This window comes from Camponotus vicinus, unplaced genomic scaffold (genome assembly GCF_025532165.1).
Source record: "Camponotus vicinus isolate PSW18456_S1 unplaced genomic scaffold, iyCamVici1.0 SCAF_7, whole genome shotgun sequence".
NCBI lineage: Eukaryota > Metazoa > Arthropoda > Insecta > Hymenoptera > Formicidae > Camponotus > Camponotus vicinus.
The window spans coordinates 2,472,018-2,492,153 of record NW_028141979.1 but is presented as its reverse complement, the minus strand read 5'-3'; the positions used below and the strand labels follow the sequence as shown (position 1 = coordinate 2,492,153).

Below are 20,136 nucleotides of genomic sequence, written 5' to 3'. Positions count from 1 at the left end.
ATCTCACAATATTTGCTTATTATTTATTTATCTTAATTAATTTTTTACAAGACTATTTTTTAAATGTACACTTTTTTGAAGTGTGATAACTTCTTTGTAGATTATACTACGTCCTACTTTACTCTCTCTAGCTCTCTCGCTATCCCATGTCACACTCGTTTCTCCGAGAACAATGCGTATTCCGTCGAATGTGCATAAAATCGATTTATACAATCTTCCGGACACGGTGCGCCTTCCGTTTGTACAAAGTTTCGTGCGCAAATCCACGTAACCTGGCCATTTAACAGGTTTATTCAACCATGTTTGTTTCCTCTTGTCTCGATGGTTATCCACCACCGAATCGATATCCGGCAGGACTTCGGTGTCCCATTGATATATCTATCTTGCACGGAGAAACTCTCGAATGTCACGCGACTGGGCGTACTAAATCCATTAAAATGCAAAGGACGCTTGTACACGACGTGATATAAATTCGAAAAATATACATAATATAAATATACATAATAAATTTGAAAAATATAATATAATCGTAAAATAATAATTCGAAAAATAATAATGTAATCGTAATCGATTATAGCGATAATACACTTGATTATTATGCCCCATAAGAATTAAGTAAATCTTGAAATAAATAACGTGTAAATAGTAACCCATGTTTATACAAATTAATATAGAATTTACGATATATGAAATATCTCACAGATAATAAACAACAATATCACTATCAGTTATTTCATAGAAATAGTGAGAATCTCAGTTTACAGAATGGACAATCATCAGATCTAGATGCTTGATCGGAGAACCGAGGCTCTTGTATGCCAAGCTCTTGCATATTGCACGCGGTTCTTACGTATGCACGCATGCACTCACGTACGGATATACATTTCACGAGTCTCATTCGCCTTGTGCATTATCCTATGCGAACGGCGACATGTGTTTCCGTGTGCGTCAAACTCTGCGGCGTCGTATCTCGGAAAGGGGGAATATCGGCGAAATATCGGCGTACACAAATTCTCATAGAGTCGACCTGCATACATATCGATGGTTTGACAGCCCCGACTCCAGCCTGGCTCCAACGACACACACACATATACATACATATAGGGACATGTGCAATCTCTTGAGCGACATCCTGGACGATGCGGTGGACGATGCACTCGCTTTCTTCCGAATGTCCAATTTGAAGATTTATGAGACGCCCGACTCGTACTCTTAACATACTACTATCGCGTCGCGTGTTTCGATATGTTGTATATATAAGTTGGTTTGCGACGAGCATCTTTTTTTCTCTCTCGTTTGTAATAGACTGTCCGATGTATCTTGATTACTCTCGTTGATGCTATTGAAATTTGTTAAATCGATTTAAATTTTATCGTAATTTATTTTATATTGTCTCCAAATTATTCATTTATTCATGCATATCGATAAAAAGTAACGGAAAATTATTTAAAAGTATCCGCGCGACGCAAAACCTCCTTAAATTGCATGTATTCATGATTTAAACTACATATAATTGAATTTATTGTTATATCTGTGTTTTTTTTTTGTAAATTCCATAATTAATGCGCGATTTAAATTACAGAAGAAAAAATTCACTGCACGCGCGTACGAATTTGTCGAAGAATAAACGATTGAAAAACTTAACGTGGAGGATTATTTTTCTCTTTTCATATATATATACATTTATATAGAGATATACATTTGTTCACCGTTTGCGAAATTTGGTTTAGAGATGATAACAGTGGAGATTCATATTTCGCTTCAAAAAATTTCTTACTTTCTTCCATTTCGATGACACGTATGCAATATCTCACTGATCTCTCAGTGATAGACGTTTGCCCATTTATTCTCCACGCATTCCCTCGAAACTCAGATGAAAATTTGCAATTATTTTCGACATCAGATAGAATCGCATGGAACCTCTTCAAAAGGGAATTTTTTTTTAAGGGTTCTCTGAAAAGGATAATTAAAAGTTTCACGAGGAGCTTCGGGGAACGGATGAAACGCAGCAGGATATCCGAATTTCCCTGCCATTCGTTTTTCGTCATTATGCTTTGGCGCGCTATAGCGTTTTTATCTGCTGTATAAAAAAAGGTTATTTGATTTAATTTGATTTAATTTGACAAAATAAAATGTGAAAAATGAGAGATGATTTAAATATAGTTAAAAATGGAACAAAATGGAGAAAATGCAATATAGATGTGTAGCGTCAAACTCCATTCGTTTTATCTATCATATCGTTTTCTAAGCAAAAAGATAGCGTGATACTTGTCAATAGACATATGCATAGGATATTCAAACAACGATATGCCATATTCCTCCCTCAAGCAAGTATAATTTTAAGAAATTGGTATCATGCGCTTTCTTCAAACACGTACATTCATATTTCGCCTCGTGAGACTCGTTATGCGACAAGATCCACGTTCCGGACAACCAGTAAGAATGGGCACTAATTAAGGTGGACTTTAATTAAATTAAAATTCTTAATTAAATTGCATCAGTTAAACACAATAAATCTTATCGCGACGTAAGCGCTAATATAAATTACTTAATTCCACGTAGGACGTAGCATTCTCTTTCGCAGCTTGTGCACAATGCTAATTGTATTATTGTAATTAGTTTGCATTTTAAACGGCCAAAGCAGGAGGTTTCTGCCAGCTTGATGACGAAAATTGTATCGCATGAATATTATTTTATAAATTTATCTCACCAGTAATATATATATCATTTTCACCGATTCGACTCACGTTTGAATTGCTTTGGAACGTGCAGAATGCCTTACGCCCCTATCGCATTATTTTCTAATAATAGGTTAGCGAACTTGCAATTTGTGCAGAAAGCAGATCGTTTAATTATGAATATAACATCCGTAATTAGGAATTTTAATCGACCAAGAAGGTAACGAAATTTAACATTTATTTTGGATTAATTACAAGTAGATTTTGTAGAAATTAGAATCGTAAAATTGATGAAAAAATAATGCGGCAGATGCGACCTAAATGTTACATTCCTAAAATTGAAATGAAATTTTCATGTCGTAATTATAGTGATGATATAAAAAAAGAAAAGCTTTGTAAAAAAAAGAGTAATTAACATACTGCGTATATACTAATCTTGTACTAATATTAATCCTTTTCTTTCTTTTCAGACATGTCCTACACGCCGCGTCATCCCACTATCCAGGGTAAGTATTTTCTGACATAATATACATGTAGCATTAATGGTACGCCAATCTAAATCGGAGAAAGCCTCTCATCCGTTTGAAGCACAGCATATATATGGCACTTTGTACAAACGCGCACTGCGGTAATATTGATTTTCCAAATAGACAGCAAGATCTACGTCAATTCCTCACGGCATTTCTGACAAAATTCATAACGCTTTTTGTTAATTCCAGTGTTAAACATAATTACGATATGTCACATTTAAATTCATGAAATATCCGCGCAAATTCACTCATCGCTATAAATTATTCACTTTTTTCGAAACTAACATATATTATTATATTTTATGTATAATATATGTGTATTTAATTTATTATGTTATATAATCTTATAATTTATTTATTTATTAATATATTAATTTATATATGTGTATTCCTTGTTATAAAATATATATGTTAATTTTAATAATATATATTAAATATATTATACATTTAATTTGGAATTTGATTTGTATCGAAAATCGGCGATGAAAAGCACGCGAGAAAATGAAATTGCGACAATTTTTATTCAATCGGTAAAATGCGCACAATTCGTACAAATTCACCAATATATTCTCATACTTTTATACGAAAAGGGATTTCCTAGTGAAATTATAGATTTAGATAGCTCGACACGCGACGTTTAGAGACGTGTTATTCCGAAGAATAACCCGATGGGAATGCGGGTCGAATGGTGCCTTTCAAAACGACCAGCGGCTCAATTACAACATGAAACGCGCGGCGGCCTCGCATACCGTGAAATCGGGTTATCGCCGCCAAAACGATCGTGATAACACGCGTGTTTCGCGGTCCCGCAACGCTAGCGTCACGTATAGACGGTTTTCAAAGATATATATTTTTTCGCGCCTCTTAACGATGTTTAATACATCTCGTTATTCACAGCGCGTGTAATCTCGTCACGAGATTCGATTGTGAGAGAACGAGTATAAATTGCGATGAAATATGAAGAGAACAAGATTTTGGTAACTGAATACACTGAAAATTTTTGGATATTATTTTATTCCGTGTAATAAAAATGTTTAAACTGTAGAACGCGTCGAGAAAATTAAGTTGTAAAAAATATTTTATAAAAAATATTTTTACATTAATTAAAATCCCTCGTGATGCATCTAGATTTTTGATAGACGTCGACTCCCTTGAAATTTTCACCGTATTCGTTTTGCTTACGGAGTATTATGAATATCATCCGCGAAATGAGGATAATAGATTTCTTTCTCTTCCATTTCCTTTTCCTTTCGTACGCGACATACGCGATTTGTACGCAAAATACAAATACACGAACAACCCTTAGCGTAAAAGTATAACACACTGAAAAATTTCCCGCGGCGATATACGCAGATATTGACACAGTCTATTTGATATATTTCCGAGTTCACCTCCTCACCTTATTTTTCGCAATCACTGGCGAAGTAATCCCGAGCGAACACAATATCTTTTAAGCGTCGTTCTTCAAACATGTCGCCCATCAAACTCGAGGATATCCGGTTCACAATTATTTATATTCCAATATATTTCTGTGTTTATCTTTCTCTCTTTAACTTACTCCGGGATCGCTCTCAATTCTGACTATTCTCATTACCGTGGTTACTCTTGTTACCATGCGTCTATTCTCGTTATCGTATCTGCTCTCGTTACCGTTGGTTACTCTCGTTAACGTGATCTAATGACATCTACTCGATACGTATGATCCCTTTCTCGTATTTTTTATCAATTCAGAGTTTTCGAATATTCGTGTATATCGTGCATCAGAATCTTCTGCAGAATCTTATCACGTGGAAGGTATATATAAAGACACAATAAAAAAATATTTAATTGATCGTTCAAATCACACTGAGTTTTATTTGATTCCTCTTTTAGCGGGGTTCTTAATTTCCCGGTACGTCTCTATATAATTAATTCTTAAATTAAATTTCAAATGTAAAGCGAGACTTATCGTTATGAAAGATCAATTTCCATTCCTTAATTACATTCTTCATTCATTAGACGTTAATATGACTTCTCAATGTTTTCGATATTTAAAATATTTATTAATATCTAGAATATCAAGAAATTTATAGGAAAAATACGAAAAGATAACTAAAAGATACGAAAAGACAAATAAAATAAGAACAATATTTTTCTTTATTTGTTTGATGGAAACTTCTATATCAATATCTATATTATATCTGATATTCGATCCCGATAAAGTTATAGACAGGTATATGTATTCTATGTATATTAGCTCTTGTATATTATTCATGTTTCTCATACTCGCATAAAGTTGTACATGCACAGATCTCTACTGATATCTGTAAGATAGCTCCATATAGCTATATAAAACTCGAAATTGGCTACCTGCTACGTGATTGATTGTACAATTTATAATGTACATTCATATGTGTGTACTCGGTCAATATTAATACTGAAATTGCTTGCAACTTGCATCCTGTTCGATAATCACGTTCATTATTGCGTTTACAATCAATAAAAATTTAATTGAAATAAAATCCGTTAGAAATTTGTGAACAAATATGACTTTATGAGAAGCGAAAAACAATTTCTAAAAAAAATTTACTTTTTTATTTTTCAAATATCTTGATATGTCAAATATCTTGGTGTGTATGTATGTATGTAGGTGTCAATATATTTATATTTAATTATATATTCTCAAAGAATTATTTTTAAACAATTTTCCTTTGAAGAGTATTTCTACGTGAAACACCCTGTATATTAGCTCAAGAATTAGCACTAAATTAATACCAAATTTTCTCATCATATTCATTCAATAATGGTATGATCGCTAAAGCGATTAATTTGCTCAAATGTATTTAATAGCTATTTCGCGGACTCCACATATTCGTTAGCATATTGAAAACGCGCAACAGACTGCACGTCAGGGGAAATACATCACATATTACCTGTAATGCAAAGTTCTGGGCAAACAGACGGGCGCATATAGTTATCTATATTGCGCATAAGTTACACAGTTACATGTACATATACATATACATAAATATGATAACGCAGAAATAGCTGGTCTTTCTTTTTCCTTTTTTTTTTTGACTAGTTTATTATATTTTATAAAAATTATTTACACACTGCGTAAATCTTTAACCATTCAAGAATTATTAACTCGATATTAAAATAAATTCTTCTTTAAGATTTAGTTTTCGATAGATTAATTGAAAATAGTAATACGATACAACACACGATGGAATACGCGTGAATTAAAAGAAGATAAAATAATTTTTGAAATGTTTTTTAATCGGAGAAATATGTTACATATCTGCCGCACGGCAGAAATGCAGATATATATTCGCTTTTATAATGTATCCTCAAACATATATACCGCGTATACACGCGCGCGCCGCTTTGAGAACCACTGTCCCGTAAACCCGGTCTATGGCGGCGGGTCGATGCGATTCGAAACTGAAACCCTCGCGGTCTATAGGGACGGAGGTGAGGGCCGTGTTAGCTTTCATTCGCTAAAAGGCCACCGAAACGCCATTGTGCTATCTCTCGAGGATATAACTGGGTGAAACGATACGCGACGACTGCGTTTTGGCCATCCGATTTGCCGGTAACGGAATGACGCCTCTGTGTAACTCGAGTGGTAACGGTCCGACGTTGTACGGCCCGTCGAAGAGTGCCCGGCGAATCGATTACTTAACAGCCGTGCCCGAAAAACGGGTTCTACCTGAGAAAAATCGTTTGACTGTACCAAGACGTATCTGATAGAAGGCATTTTGGTTAAATCAAGCAAAATTTCTAGTTAATTACGATAAGACTCGATTTTTTATAACTAGAACATTTAATAGACTTTACTATAAAGAATTGGTAAATATTTTCTAGTTGGATCTATAAAGCTTCTTAAATTGTTATATTAACTAAACATGGACACAGTGATGCCATTTTTTTGTAAATTTAGTATTATTACCAAGAAAATTTGGTAAATTTAACAGGAAAAAATTAATCATACTCATCTTAAAAGAATTCTGATTCGTCCATTTTCCAACAGACATACTGGTTGAATCTACCAGATTTCTAATGAACGCAATCAGACTTTTTTCTCAGTGTACGTGCACGTATAAGTTCTCGAAAGAGAGGAGGTCCTTTAATCGGTTGTGTCGTGTTGATTATTGATCGAGTAATTGTTTATCGTATCTACAATCTTGATTCATCATCGATTTCATCGTAGCCATACTTTTGAGCTGTATATTTCGCACTTTTCGCAGAGGGGTGATTTATCGCCATTTAGCCGCACATTTATACGATGTTACAGACATGCAAATTAGTAGGCGATACGAGGTATCGTTGGAATATCCCTTTGTCGGATTATCGATTATTCAATTATACCTCTGACAACCCTTGTACATAGTATACGATTACAATCTACGTAAGACTATAATCTAAGAATTGAGGGTTGCATAGACAAGTATGCAAAAGGGGATCGCGAGAGTGCAAGAATGAAAGAGTGTACGAAACTTGGTCAAAGGTCGAAGGTCAATGGCAGAGTTTTTCCGATGCTGCTTTTATTGCTGTTACTCTTAGCATCCCGTTAGCGTTCGCGTTGTTCTCCTCGCGGAAACTCGAACGCAGTTGGCGCATATTTCCTCTATCCCGTGTTACGCTCTCGGTACGTGCAGCCGAGGATCTTTATCAAGTACGCGGCGGCGTCGCACCTATCTTACGAGAACGATGTGATAAGGTTACGCTAAGAAATTGGCTCTCTTGGCGCGGAGAGAGGCTGGTAGGAGCGGAGGGCAAACTTTCTCTCGGCGAACCGCGTCTCCCTTTCTCGCCCTCCGCCTTATCCTTCCTTCCTTCCTTCCGTCTACTAAATCCAACTCGATCGTACTTCGTTCCGGAACTACTACTTGACGATTTCTTCTTGTTGCACTTCAAGCGCGCCCAGTGTTACTTCGCGAGACAGTCGATCAGCGGAAGAAAAAGAGAGAGTCGAAGGTTTACACGAAGTTGGGCGGAAAAGAATCTTATACAGTCGTTATCTTGTCACGAGAGGAGGTGCGCGTGATACGCTGTTGAATACCGGGATTACGCCGTCACTGTTTCCATAGTACATCTTTTCAAATCTCGTGTGTTAGACAAGCAAAAAATCAAATTCGTATAGAAGATGAATCATTACTGATTATCGATTAACGGATAGAAAGAGACTGTAAAGCACTCGTACTCGTGCGAAAATACACGTCGCTTTGAAATTTCCAATAAACTTTCAGCATTTGCTAATAACGCAGACTTGATCAGAATTAATCCGTATGCGAGCAAACTCGTTAAAGCATCTCAGTTTGCAGGAGTGCTATTCCTACGTACTCGATATGCGCAAGAGCCTCGTAATGTAATTATGTAACGTAACGTGCGTAATTATTACTCGTAATAACACTTAGTTCTATTTATGAATTGATAATAGAAAGAGGAAAGAGAGAGTTGTTGCAAGACTAAAATTATCATTATTTTAACGGGATGTCAGTGAGATTTACATGTTATTTATCATTATCAGATTTACATGTTATTTATGATTATAAAATAAGCTAAAGATAAAATGGAAGTGAGATGGAAATATTACGCTTTGTTGATTCTTCGATATTAAGTTAATATGACAGATGTCAAGATTAACTTTGTAATTAAATATAGTTATCTCTTATATAGAACAAGAAAGTTTCCGAAAGTCGATAACATCTTCATTTATTAGCATTTACTTCATGTATATCTTGTTAAATGATGAAATTTGCTTCAATAAGACATAATAATTTATAATTACTTATTAATTGCTTATTAATTAAACTTATAATCTCAATAAGAGTTTGTATAAAATTAATTTAAGACCCAGATTGAAAAATTAAATTAATACTGATATTGATTAGCGTTAATCTTTTAACTAATTACGTTTCCTTTCCTTGTTATACGCTATCGATAAATCATGGCGTACAACTTTAATGCTTTTTCCGAGATTATAAATTTATAGATGTAATATATTAGAAAAAGAATATTTAAGAATTTTCAATAAAATTAATAATCTTTTCCTGTCAATATTACATTCAAGTCTATGATTGAAACCGGTTAATTAAAGCCTAATTAATGCAACTAATACATTTGCTTGGATCGAGTTCTGCTTCACCGACAGTGAGTTTCACGCTGGTCAATCTTCTCTTCGGTTTATTCTGCGATAAGCGGCAGGTGCGCAGTAACATAAACATTTTATTACATTATTGTGCCACTGTGTGCTCAGGCCAGCGAGTATGGAGCTAATTGACTTTCGCCGATAACAGTTTCCCGCAATAGTTTCCCAATACTGAAAGCTGCAACGGGAACGTTCGCGGGATTCGAAGAGATTTCGTTAATTGATCGATATTTATTTAAAGTACCACAGTCTGCGTTCTCTTCCTCACGTACACGCAATAATAAAGATTTACGATCGTCTATAACAATTATAAAGAAATTTTAATCACGTGCAGAGAAATTGTTAAATTTTTCACATGTCTCGGTAATTTTATATGTATCGATAATATAATGTATATATGATAAATATAATGTATATAAGATTGTATTCTCATCATATCGCATCAAATACAAAATACTGAATAAAATTGAATTTGATGATAAATTAAATTCAATTTAAGTTGCGAAAGTTCAGCGGCGGATGTTATTATATTATCGTTGTTGTATTCATTTTTATGGCAAGTTTAAAAATAGGCGTCGACTGACATCCATCAAACAATAATTCTATCATTTAAATTCATTTACGAGAAAATAAGATAATATATTTATAGAGCTGAACGCGCGTTTTAATACGTATATCGAATGATAATATTTTACAAGACGGGTAACCTGAAAATAGTTCCCGTTTTTCCGATATCGGTCTTTCGGTCCATCACTCTTGCAGGCGTAGTAGAAACGCTTTGGTTGCGCAATCTAGATATAAAACTAAAAAGTATCGAGGAAAAGCAAGCTTTCGTCATCGGTTTCAGCAACGTCGTCGAGACGAAAGAATTCTTATAATCCGCACGAATTAAAATGCTAATGAGTTGATGATAGAACATAAGATATACATACTCTTCTGTCAAAATTTATTGTATATTTAGCATAATTTATTGTATATAATATTATTATTTTTTTTAACTTTTATTAATTTCTACTTATGTTCTACTTATATCCGTATTATATAACATATACCTATAAAGGTTATTTATTTCATAAAGTATCTTCCAGTTAAATGAGGAAGAGGGAATACAATTTATTTATCTTTACCTATTTTACATTCAAACTTTAATTTATAAAAATCTTTGAAAATTTCGATTACCATAATTCAAAAATTATTGATTTCAACATTAAAATGGCATTCTTCCGATGAGTTTGATTTCTAGGGCGCGCAAAAATAATTTATGTCAATTTTTCAATGATATCAGTGAAATAACTGGAAAAAGTAAGAAAATGGAGAGTGTGTAATTACGATTTTTCGATGGAATCGTCGCGGGCGACGTGTCGTCGAGTGTTTCTGGGTTAAATCCACAATGAAGGGTAGAAATAGCGCGACGGCTGTCGGCTCTTTGAAAGCGCGATAATCGACGACCCGATGTCCCCGGTCCGTTGCATCGGATATCAGCCGGCGCGAAAATGTTACGGCATCGGCACGGTAACTAAAAAAGAGGGAGACAGAAACACGCCCATATCCGCGCGTGGAATTCGCGCGCCACCGAAAATCGAGGGCATAAATTAATCAACTGGGCGAACTCTGCGGATCGACAGCCTCGTTTATCGACGTTTCTCTTCGTCCTTTCCTAGCTTTTTGAAAAAATAGATTTTCTGCATGTAGAAAGAGCTTATACTATTGTAAAATATTTGCAATATTTTATTTTGTATATTGTTTTATTCAAAGTTTACTATGTATAAAAAGTGTATTTTTATTTTATTTTCCCAATAGCGTGTAATTTTAAATTAACATTATCGATTTATTTTATGCACGTAATTTTTCTATTTCATGTTCTCTCACCAAAAACTGATTTCTATTTTGCTACTTTTTATCCATGGGAAACGAGTAATTTGATTTTTTGACTCTAAAAATTCAATTCCTCTAAATATTCAATTCCTTTACATCACGTATTTCTTATTTATTATAAAATAAAAAATATATTTGTGTAAATGAATAGAAAATTTTGCAATTAAAATTTTATTTTGTTTTTCTATGCATTATGCAGATATGACTTAGGCTGTGAACATTAAACTCACGTACATTTATCCAAACTCGGAAACACGTTTTATTGCGACTGTAATCACGTACAAGGCACCATCGACGGTAGCTTTTACCGTAGTCGTTCGTTAAAATCGTCGCGCGTCGAATCCGTCGATAAATCCTAAAGTAACGGTGCGACCTTAAATTAACGGATTAAAGTCGCATTAACTAAATGCGAGATTGACGCGGTTTCGCCGGTTTCTCGGTATACGTATATATACCTGTAACGCCGCCGGTTGTGCCGTGTATCGCGGTGTACGTGTGTGCATGTGCTCCTACGAGGACCTCGTAACTTCTGCAGCAGCGTGCTGTGACTGAGACATGGTTCCCCTGGGATCGCTGGTCGAGATTTACGAATCCCCTAACCCTCCCTCCCGTATCGCTATCGTCGATTTATACACGTGTGCGCTTGGTACACTAGTGCGGCGCCGCGCTCTCCTTCCGGCTTTGTACAACGAGTCGTTCCTTTGAAAACGAGAGAGGAAGCTTAGCGACCTTTAAACCCGCCGGTTTAGAAACGCTTTTTCGTCGGAAGGAAAAACGGCGATCGAAGTAGAATCGGCCGTCGCGCTGCGAAACGCTACGCGCTCCACATAATCCTTTAGCGCTTTGATTCGCTCATGTACGTATTAGCTTTTTCAACAAGAGAAAATATTTTAAATGTTCAATATCAAACTAGATTGAATGTACCATCGATGGAATGTATTAATATGAATCGTTTGAATAATTCCTGTTTGATCTTTTCCTTTGAGAGAATTTAAATGGAGACATAATTATACATGAATTGTGTTTTAATAATAATAATTATTTAGACAAATTCCGGGCTTAAAAGATACGAATAACAAATATTTGTTTTTTATCGTAAATGAAATTTTAATTGAAGATCGTACTGATGAAACAATAAATTTTGATAATTTTATATAATGTTATTCTCTCTGTCTTTTATATTTCAGTACAATCAATCAATAATTTACATTTATTAAGTCCAATTTATCGACAGATAATTTTCTACAAATTTCTATGAGAGCTTTTAAATATATGAACCTATTAAGAATTCATGTTATCGTTTCAATTCACGAAAATATAGAGGTGCCGGGACGATGTTAAGGCTGATACGCGCGCTGAATACATCCCTTGAATTGTCACATTGAACCCCTCTATCGAGCTCATAATACCGGTACTATAGTTTGCATCGACAAGCCTCTTTGTGTCCGCGCGATATCGAGTTCAAGCACAACCTGCTTGCGAGCAAAGGGGAATACTATGACAACAAGTATTCGTCTACACATTTCCGTGGCTTTCGGCAGTCTCCGAGAGGAGGAAGAGAGAGAAAGAGAGAGAGAGAAAGTTATAAATTGTTGTATGAAACGGAATTTCTATAATATTCTATCGCTGTAATTACGTTATAAAATATACTTGGACCAAACATTCAAAATTTAATACTTCGATCATGTAGAAACGCACGTTCAGAAGGAGAGAGCGATACAATTCAATTCGCATCCTCCATTATTAGGATATATTGTTAAAGAAAAGAAGACACAGTGAGATATAACGAGTGTCTGTAGTATTTTTACCAAGAAAAAATTTTCTACACAAAATAACGAGCTTTAAGTAATTGAATGATTCTTTTAGCCTTTCTGCCCCTTCTATTTTGCGAGAATGTTTTGCATTTTATCGAAAATCGGATAAGAAAATTGGTCTCAATCTGGTTTTCAATAGTGGAAATAGCGTGTTCCTCGAATCGCGCGGTAATATCGTTGCGAAAGTATTTCTCTCGACGGGATGTATTCGCATTGTATGCAGTTCTAGGAACGTCCTTAGGAGACGAGCTAGTCTCGGATAACCGATTGCGGCAATAATGCGCGCATTGTAGCTCGTTCTGGTGCATTCCCTTTCGCTGAGCCCTCTACGCCCGTCGAGTCCCAGATACACGGCCGATTGCGACCCAATACCAGGATGAGCGAAATCCTGATACGACCTCATATACCTGCCTATCTGACTGCACGTTCCAGCAACAATGGTGCATTACGTCCGTTTAATCGATGATAAATCACTGGCCGATATCCGTGACCGATAGCCGCGCCTGTCTTTGGAGGCCAACGCTGATGGAAATATTTATCGGTCGCAAAATGATTTATTCTATGCACATTCGCGTCGATGGTGCACATTTTGTTATTAATTTTCAATCTCATAATCCCGATAATTGTACAGCCGACAGTTTCCCGCATCGATATCGCGACATCTTTTTAAACATCAGATGTTTTCCATCGCACAATATCTCGTCAATTTAATCCCTGATGTTTTCACATACGCATAGTTATCTCTACGGTTTATGTACTTTATCAATATGTGTGTACGCGATTGGTTTAATAATTAGTTTCTCGAATTAAGAGCTTTGATGCAGCGAATATATAATAAACAAGCAGTGATGTAACAAATAGACATCCGACAAATTATAGAAAAAAAGATCGAGCTCTCCTTCGTTAAAAAAGTACATTTCCGCGACAGATTCCAATCTCTCCGGGACACCCTGTATACACGCAGTGTTCCAAATAGCCTCCGTCACCCCCTCCAGAGGGAGACTCCATAAAGACTGATTTACGCGTTGGATTTATGAAGACCGTTCGGTTTTCTGGGCAGTATTTCACCGATGCCGGGCCCTTCTTTTTTTAACGCGTGGAACCTTCAATCTTTTTCTCTCTTTCTCTCTTGGCGTTCCAGCGCGAATCGCCGATACCAACCAGCCCAAAAAATCGCGACGATCGATCGCAATAATTGTATCGCATCGCGACCGCACCAGCTATTCCGCTTGATAATCGCATAATTCAATCGGATTTCGCGACTAGTAACGTTTGCCTGCAAATCGGAACATATTTATGCGCGCGCAATTTTTACGTCTCTTTCACCGATCTATTTCCGACTCGATTTTTTGACACTCTTATACGTTTTCGTATTTTATTTTGCAATTTTGCGTTCGGCAAAACGTTTGTTTTTCATCAAACATTTGTAAATGTAGATGAAAATTCAGTTAATGACAAGATAAAGCAACTACTTAACGCTTTCTATCTTCTTTGTTTACTGTTGCATTTTCCGGCATTATTTCCCGCATTATCGTCGTAGCTTTTACCTACGTCTCTCTAGAAACATGTTCCGTAACAAATCCAGTTTCTCTCTCATTCTTCTTCCCCTCTCTTCCATTCATTCTTCCTTTGTTTCGCTATTTTTTGATCACGCAGCCCGTAACGACATTTTGCCGATCGATGCATCGCTGCACGATTGTAACAATGCGCCGTTGCGGCCGCACGTACACCGGCCGTTATGTCTGATAATCGCATAATTCAAGCGGGGGTGGATTTGCACGGCGCGCGATAGCCGCTTTCTCATTCGGAAAAAAGCACTAAAAAGCAAATGCGATTGGATAAAGTGGATAGCGGACTGCAAATTTTCTATTGTCCGGCTAGTGTCGCTTCGCCGAAGCGTTCCGCATCGTATATCGGCTCGTGATTAGCGAAAAACGTTGGCTCAGCAAGTCACCCGAATTTCAATTCGTGTGAAAATACCTAACGGTCCATTGTTCTTCCCATTGTGCTATTTCCTGGGGGGAAAAACGGGGAAAAACGCCATTAAAACTGCAAGGAATAATTTTGATTTGCCGTAAAAGGATATAAATAGCTCTCTCTTTCTCTTTTTCTATCTATTTTTCGCTTCATTCACGATCCATGCAATAAAATAAAATAAAGATTTGATATTGAATTATTTAAAGATTTTTCATTTATATCTTATATTTAATATAAAAATAATATTAATATAAAATTAATGTAAAAGATTTTTACATTTAACATATATATATATATTCTTAATTTTATATATTTTATATATTTTATATTTATTATAATCTTTGCATATTTAATATTATAGTATCATTAAACGTTTATTTCAATATTTAGATTCGATATAAATATTAATTGTTTATTGTATAATTATGTGGCGTGTAAAATTACTATTCAGAATGTCGACGCTCGAGGCGACGTTAGTAGTAAGAGCAGACGCGGGTCAGCCCTAAGTGGGACGTATTGAGCGTTAAGTAGCAGTGGAATGCCTCGCGGTGGGGTCAGACCGACCGCATAGTGACCGACCTATTCTCTTTCCACGGTCTTACTCCGGCCGGCTATAACTTACTTAACGTAAATTGTTCTTCAGTGCACTCTACTTTACCGTGTCCAGAGCGACACAAGAAAGGATGGACTGACATAATAAACGAGTCGTCAACTTTCCATCATTTAAAGAATTTTATTTAAAAATATTTATATCTAAACTTTAACTTTATTTTTATACAACTATAAAATAAATTTTAAGTAGTAAGATTCACTATTCACTGTAATAAAATTCACTGTTTCCAATGGAATTATTAAAAAAAGATACTTTAATAGGAGAAACATAACATATATTGGCAAACGATTGTTTGAATAATACTTTAATTATAACCCATCTGTTTAAATTTCTATCGATAAAATTATTTGTACATTATATATTATAATTGATTGAACACACATTATTGATACAAAATCTCTTATTCAAAATGAATAATGTATAATTACATCTAGTAATTAAGAAGAGTACTCATTATTTTATTACTGTCTTTTATTCTATACTCATTTTTTTATTCCGATTTTTCACCGATTCGCAAGATATATCGCCTCCTGACTTCTGGCGGAAAATAAACGGTAGGAATTACGTCGGTTAGCTCATTTCTGGAGCGATCCGCGCGCACCGCAAAAAGACGAGAGTTCGTGGGTGGCGGTAGTCGAGGAGGACGGGAAGGGAATGCGATAGGGACCAGTGACTAGACTAGATACCGTACTTACGGCCATGTTTCACAAGGATTGGTTAAAATATTTCAAGCCTTTGCATGCGCCTGCCGCCGGGAAAAGCCCGGAGAAACACACCGGCTGGGGTAACATGGAAAGCGAGCACGGAGAGGATGGCTTTTACAGAGCCATAGGATTTAACTTTGCCGCGAGGGAAGGAGGGTAGATGTGGCCGGGGGGAGTTGAATGTCTGGACGCAAGCCTGGTCGTGTAAAAGGGTTGCTGCTGAGGCATTCGGAAACGGGGGTTGAAACGAACCCCGAAAGGATCGGACTACCAGTGGCCAGTCTGCGGAGGGAGCGCGGGGGATGATAAAGGGGGAGAGGAAGAGGGGAGGAAGGGTACGCGCTAGAGTTTGAAAGGGAGTGGATCGCGCGCGCCATTGAACAAAAACAGAGTGTCGCGACAGAGTGCTCAACTCGGACAAAGGAACACCGTGGCCTGCCCGAAGACAAAAGGTTAATCTTCGTTTTTTTGCAGAATTTAGCGCCACTTCCACCCCGCCTCTTCCCCTCTCCGACCGTAATCCCCCCTTCGTCCGATCCGCCTCTTACTGCCTGGTGGAGGCTAGTCGTGAAAGAGAACAACGTTGGATTTATATCAAGTCGGGCGTTAGGTTTGCGCCATTGCAGAACAATGTTTCCCTTTAACGCATTACTTTCGAGTGAGCGGTTAAAGAGGAAGCGGAGATTTATAAATCGCGATTCGCGCTCAAAAGAAGATTTGACAGAAAGGTATAATCAATGTACGCGAGAAATATATATCATGTGAGAAAATAAAAATTAAGTATTATTTTTGTCTTTTAAGTGTTTTTTTTTTTATGATATTATATTATAAGCGGATGAAAAATTAGTTTAAAAGTCTTATTGTTACGATTCTATTTAGCTGTAAAATGTGCCTTGAGGATGAAATTTATCGTATTGCAAATGATAATTGATTTGATTGAAATGATGATTGATTAATATCATTATTGTATTATCTATGCTTCAATGACTTTTTGAAACATTCTCGTATCGTTTGTCATTTTAACATTCCTCATATACTTGCGTTATTTGTATTCCAGAGAAAATACGACTTAAAAGAAGAATCTCGGAGTCTGTCCCCAAAAAGTCCGCGTCCATTTTCTTTCTTTCCATATTTTCTTTGTATTCCTTCTCTCTTTGAAGACCAAAAGGTTTTGTATTACCATTCGCGTCATGCACAGTTCGTATTGTTGCCCCAAAATAGCATCCTACTTTGAAATGGATATTTCACGTCGTCATTCTTTATTGAGATAAGGAAATCAATGTTTTGCGCATCCACATTGAAATTTTATTCGTTTCTCTGAGAATCATCGCGATATGTTCTCAATACGATTTATATTCTTCGAAAAAAAGACAGAGAACGTAGGATTTATATACGGTAAAACTTTTATTTCGCAAGCTTTGAAAAGAGAATTTCGTATAGAATTTCTAAAATAAATATCTTACCATTAATTTTTAGCGAAAGAGAGAAAAATAATAAATTATTCTCCGCAATAATGGAGGGAGACTGAAAACTGTCAAGGAGGCGAATTTTTTTAGAGGGAGTAGCAATATATATATGTTCATCATTAAAGCGCATAGATAATTTTAATGTATACCGAGATGTACAAACATCGCCGAGAACCGTCAGCTTTATGTGAGATGAAAACGTGCAGCTGCAGATGAATTGGAATCTGTCAAAAGGTAAGGGATAACAGAGAGGTGATATTAAAAAAGTATCGTGGAACGCGCGCCTGTGGAATAACGATGTCATGCTCGAGCTTCTTCTTTTATTTCCATATGGGCTCCCTTTTGAGTGTAGACCACAGAGGGACATTTCCAAACGAGGTTTCTTCGCTGCCCGATGATTAACTGGCCGCGCGCGCGCGTCTCGCAAGAGAATAACGTGTTTTTGTTCGCGTTTATCCCCAGCCCTCCTTGTTTGCCCCGTGCATACGATGCATTATGCATACTAGATTTTAAAGTAGACGTCGCTTCGCTTTATGACGGCGACATAGTGTGGCGCCGTAATCAGATAGCGCGTGTGAATACGATTAGCTCGTTCTCGACAACGGAACCATGACTCGGTACTTGTACCTGATGCAAACTCGGGCGCTTTAAAAGCGCGAGCAAAAAGAGAGACAAAGAGAGAGAGAGAGAGAAAGAAAGAGAAACATTGTTACTTATACAGTTCTAGAATTTTTAATAAACCCTAGAGACCCTATAAAAAAGAGATACGAGCAGATTTTAAGAAATTCATACGTTTTGAAATTATAAAAACTTCTAGATCCCGTGAATTGAATTTTCACTCGACTCTTGTACAAATATTCCACCCTGAAAGTTGACGAAATTTGTGTTTAATATCATTAATGATTTTTTATTATATATGTGTTGGAGCAAAGAAAGGAGGAGGAGGAGGGGGAGGATATTTTCACTTGTACACTGAAAAAAAGGCTTGGTTATAATAATCCAAACTTGATAAATGTTACCCACCGCTGTGGTGAAATAGTTTCAACTAAACGTATAGGTGATTAAGACGAAATTATTTAGTTATTTTTAATATTTAGTGAACTCAATTAAACGTAAAATATTTATAACTATTTTTGGAAAATGTTTATAACTATTACTAAATATTTTGTTATTATCATACTTGATGATAAAAACTAAATATTTCAAAAAATGCATTACTAAATGCATCTCATAGATTTACCCAGAATTTTTTTTTCAGTGTACGAGGACAGATTTACTCTCTACGACCGTTTGCATAATTAATTATCATTTAGCGGCAGGATCGCGGTACATACGCGGTTGTGTCATTTGGCCGAACTATACCAATTCCAAAGTTAAGCAAGTCGGCAAAGTTGCTCGCGGCCCGCGGCACGCGCCGGGCCGGGCCGGGCCGGGCCGCCTCTTACATATATTAGACTTTATAATGCCGCGCGGTGGAGTCTTACGTATGTTAATGCACGTTAAGCCTGATACGGTATAACCGCAAGTCGGCTGCATTCTCTAGCAGTAATTTGCATAGACCAACGAGCGCGTTTCTCGTGTAGCGAACGTTTCCCGTCCGCGCCGCAAACGTTCCGAACGCGAGATCTTAGAACGATATAGCAATACAACACGTATCGCAGCTCGATCGATGTTTCTTCAGATGCGGCATACTTTCGACGAATATTAAGCAACCGATTAAGCGTGTCAGTTTACAGCGCATTACATTGTACGTGTTGCATTTATCGAGGATATTACCGGTTCACGCTACACGCAGCTCTGGAGTATGGAAGTTGAATTAATCAACGCGAAGTGCTGTAGCGAGGTGCATAGACACGCGATGCGAGTGCATACGGTATTCTATCAATGTAATTGGCTCCCTTAATCTCCTTTGCGAGAGGCGCTTAGAAACAGTCGCTGCGCGACGGAATATCGTCAGGATTCGTCATTATCGATCTCCCCCATCGCTTCGTTTCGCGTTAATAAATATTTATAGACTCCTACTTGGGTAGATGATCGTGTAAAATTAATTTCATATACATTAAGTAGACCCATTCATTCGCCTTATCTTCGTACAAAAGGGAAACCGTTCTATCTTATCTTATATAGGCGGGATCAAACTTCGTATCCTGATTCGAATCACCCTTCGACGGTCCCTGATTACCATTAGCATCTGGACTCGGAGGGATCCAGGGTCGAAAGCTCGTTGTCTTGTAACGAGCTGTATCTCCGGTCCTAATGGGTCCAGATGTAGTTACGTCCGTGGTTGGCTTAAACTACTTCCGGACAGCTTTATCTGCCGGCTCGCCACGACACGAAACGGCCGGC

General features: G+C 36.7%; 1 protein-coding gene across 8 annotated transcripts in view; it reads left to right on the top strand.

The window, feature by feature from the left end:
• LOC145974940 (agrin) overlaps positions 1-20,136 on the top strand; it is a 324,984-nt gene that overhangs the window by 83,331 nt on the left and 221,517 nt on the right. For all 8 annotated transcript variants that reach the window (XM_083105057.1, XM_083105059.1, XM_083105058.1 and 5 more), the window contains one exon: positions 3,149-3,184. In XM_083105057.1, coding sequence (XP_082961183.1) covers positions 3,149-3,184 — 36 coding nt within the window. The remainder of the gene's footprint in view (positions 1-3,148; positions 3,185-20,136) is intronic.